This window comes from Buceros rhinoceros, unplaced genomic scaffold (genome assembly GCF_000710305.1).
Source record: "Buceros rhinoceros silvestris isolate BGI_N320 unplaced genomic scaffold, ASM71030v1 scaffold4042, whole genome shotgun sequence".
NCBI classification, from domain to species: Eukaryota; Metazoa; Chordata; class Aves; order Bucerotiformes; family Bucerotidae; genus Buceros; species Buceros rhinoceros.
The window spans coordinates 15,560-18,283 of NW_010400501.1; the positions used below are offsets into that span (position 1 = coordinate 15,560).

Genomic DNA, 2,724 nt, shown 5'->3' on the forward strand with positions numbered 1-2,724 from the left:
CGGACACCCTCCTGAAGCCCCCCCCCCCCGGCTTGTCTAGCAGCCTCCAGCACAGGCTAACCACTCCCAGCTTGGCAAGAGAACTATGAAGACTGGAGTCTTGCCACCCCTCAGCACAGAACCCCTCATTAGCCTTGTAGTTCACCCTTTCATACACTGTCCCCCTACCCTCCCTCCCCTCAAGTTAAAAAAAATAATGGTTATAATTAATGCATGGAAGGTGATGGCATTGTGCATGTGGTTCACTTCCAGTTCTCCACCCCTCTTCTCAGGCATCCTCCTTCCTCCTCTCCAACACTTCCCCCCCCAAATCCACTCCAACAGTCCATCTCGCCTGCACGCCTGAGGGGCTGGTGCTCACTTGCCATAGACGCTCTCATCGCTGTAGGCCACATAGAGGAAATAGTCCTCCTCATGGTTATCCTGCAAAGGGAGAAAAGGAGAAAATAACAAACCAAAGCCCTGTAACTCACCGTATGGGAAAAAGCCCAACCAAGAAATCATTCTAACAAGAGGGCATAGCCTCTCTTGTGCTCTTTCTCCTCCTTTACGTCGAAAGCTTCATTTTCTCAGACCAAAGAGAGCTTTTAGCAACTCCCCCTCTCTGTCCACAGCTCTGCTTCTAAATTCAGGCACGTCACATTCCTGGACACAGTGAATTTACATAATAGCCACAGCCAGAGCGTGCTAAAAACTTGAAACAGAAAGAGCTCTGACTGCTGCAGGCTGTGTAACAGAGTCTCAGCACTGGTATGGCCTCAAGATCAAGAGAAGAATCTTGGAGCGCTTTAACAGGTCAAAATCACCTCTAGATACTTCCATAAATAAATGTGGTTAGCTTTGTCATTTCACAGAAGACTTTGACAAGTGGCTGTATTTCCAGTCCTGTTTCGCATATGGACAGCAGAGCTGAGCTGTTAAGTGATTACACTGACACAAAAAGTCGGCAGTGTGCCAGGAAAGGAGACCTGATCTCAGCTCTGGGTAGCTACACCTATCTTCCTCCTAGAAGTACTGAATTGGAAAACTTCTTGCATGTGTTAATCTTCTGTTATCTTTGTCAGTCCACGTACAAATTACCCAGTTATTGTCAAAAAGTGACAGGTCAAACAAGGCTTACAGCACCATACTAGAGTTCTCCTATTAAACCCCACACAGAAGAAGAAATCAAGGAGAACAAACCGGCCGTGCTATAGGGGCTGTATAACTGAGGAACATTCCTTCGCCAGGCACAGACTATGCCTTTAAGGTTCATCACATAACACCAGTCCGTGTCGAGCGGAGCTACTGAGCAGCAATGTTCGCAGTGTCCTACATATACAGTACAACTGGCGAAAAAATAATTCTGAACACAAAACAAGTGTTCCTTGACAACTTATTCAGAGTTGTTGGCCCAGTGTTACTGTGTTCGTTTACCGGCTAAAAGGAAACCTCGTTTATATAAACAGGAGAGCTAGTGGTATGTTCTGCTCTGCCCCAGATGCAATCTTTCCTCTGAAATAGAAATAATGAAGGGGTTGATTTCAGTACTTTGTTGAAGTAGTAAGGACCAACATATCATTGCTGGAGCAACTATTCAGCACCTGATGTGACAACCCTTTCAACCAGCAAACAATTGATTAAAACAGCGAGGCTCCCCAGGGCCTCTTTATAACTGCAGGGTGGAACTTCCCTAAACGGATGGTGGGACACAGCAGGCCAAGGGGGTTCACGCTCAGGCATGTATGAGCAAGCTGCATCCACTGCCCGTTACGTAGCGTTCAGCTGTCCTCAGTGAGGACAGGCACTCTTCTGGACACTCCAGCAAAAGGAGAGAGCGATGGGCCAGGCTTACCTCATACAGCTGGCCCATGGTAGCGCTGGTGGGAGGGATGGTATTATTGACAAAGAAGAAGAGGGCATCTTCTGGCCTCAGGTGGATCCGCTTTCGGATTAAGAAGTAGAATTGGCCAACTGAAGAGGAAAAGAAGAGAATGCCTTACGTGCAGGAAAACATTTTGGTTTGGGTTTTTTGTTTTATTTTTTACCCTAACCATGGTTTTCTTTTGGAGGTGGAAGCCACACGCTGTACATAAAAAGTAGGGGAAAATTAACAAAACAGGATGAAAGAAGCAACTTCATGGCTGTATCCACACTGGCAGCCAATCCACTCGGAGCTGGCAGTTTCTCACACACATCTCAGGCCCCGTACCCTCTTAATCCACAGTCTGCACACCACAGGTAGAAATGCTCTGCTGCACGGATTGGTGGGGAGACCTCTAACTACCTTAACCTTTCAATGCCATAGCTCAAAGACACCTTAGAGAATTTGCCCTTGGTGTAAATGGTCACACCATTCCTGGAAACAAATTTCTTACTATTTGCCTGAGCTATGTTGCACGAGAAAGTATTTCACAATCCACTATATACTGCAAGAAAAAGGAATGCTGTTCCTTTAACTCATTCAGGTTCTCAAATGAAAATAAATGTAATCACACGGAAAATGACCATGACCATCTGGAAAAGGAACTTCATAGCCATGCCTCCAACTACAGGGGTGGAAAACGATGGGATTACTTCAAGAACTTGTCTCTTCCTGCAACAAGGATACAGCCTCTGGCTACTCTACAGCTAGATCATTATTGACCAATGATTACGCTACTGCCTATGATACACAACTCATTCATTTTCATCACAGCTAGAAGTCATGCGTGACACATGCATGTGAGCTAAGTCATACAGGAA

General features: G+C 46.0%; 1 protein-coding gene across 1 annotated transcript in view; it reads right to left on the bottom strand.

Annotated features, from left to right (window-relative positions):
• Positions 1 to 357: 357 nt before the first annotated feature.
• Positions 358 to 2,724, bottom strand: part of LOC104489678 (gamma-aminobutyric acid receptor-associated protein-like 1) — a gene marked incomplete at its 5' end in the record, with an annotated part of 2,739 nt that continues 372 nt past the window's right edge. Inside the window, 2 exons of the mRNA XM_010131869.1 lie at positions 358 to 423; positions 1,835 to 1,953. Coding sequence (XP_010130171.1) covers positions 358 to 423; positions 1,835 to 1,953 — 185 coding nt within the window. The remainder of the gene's footprint in view (positions 424 to 1,834; positions 1,954 to 2,724) is intronic.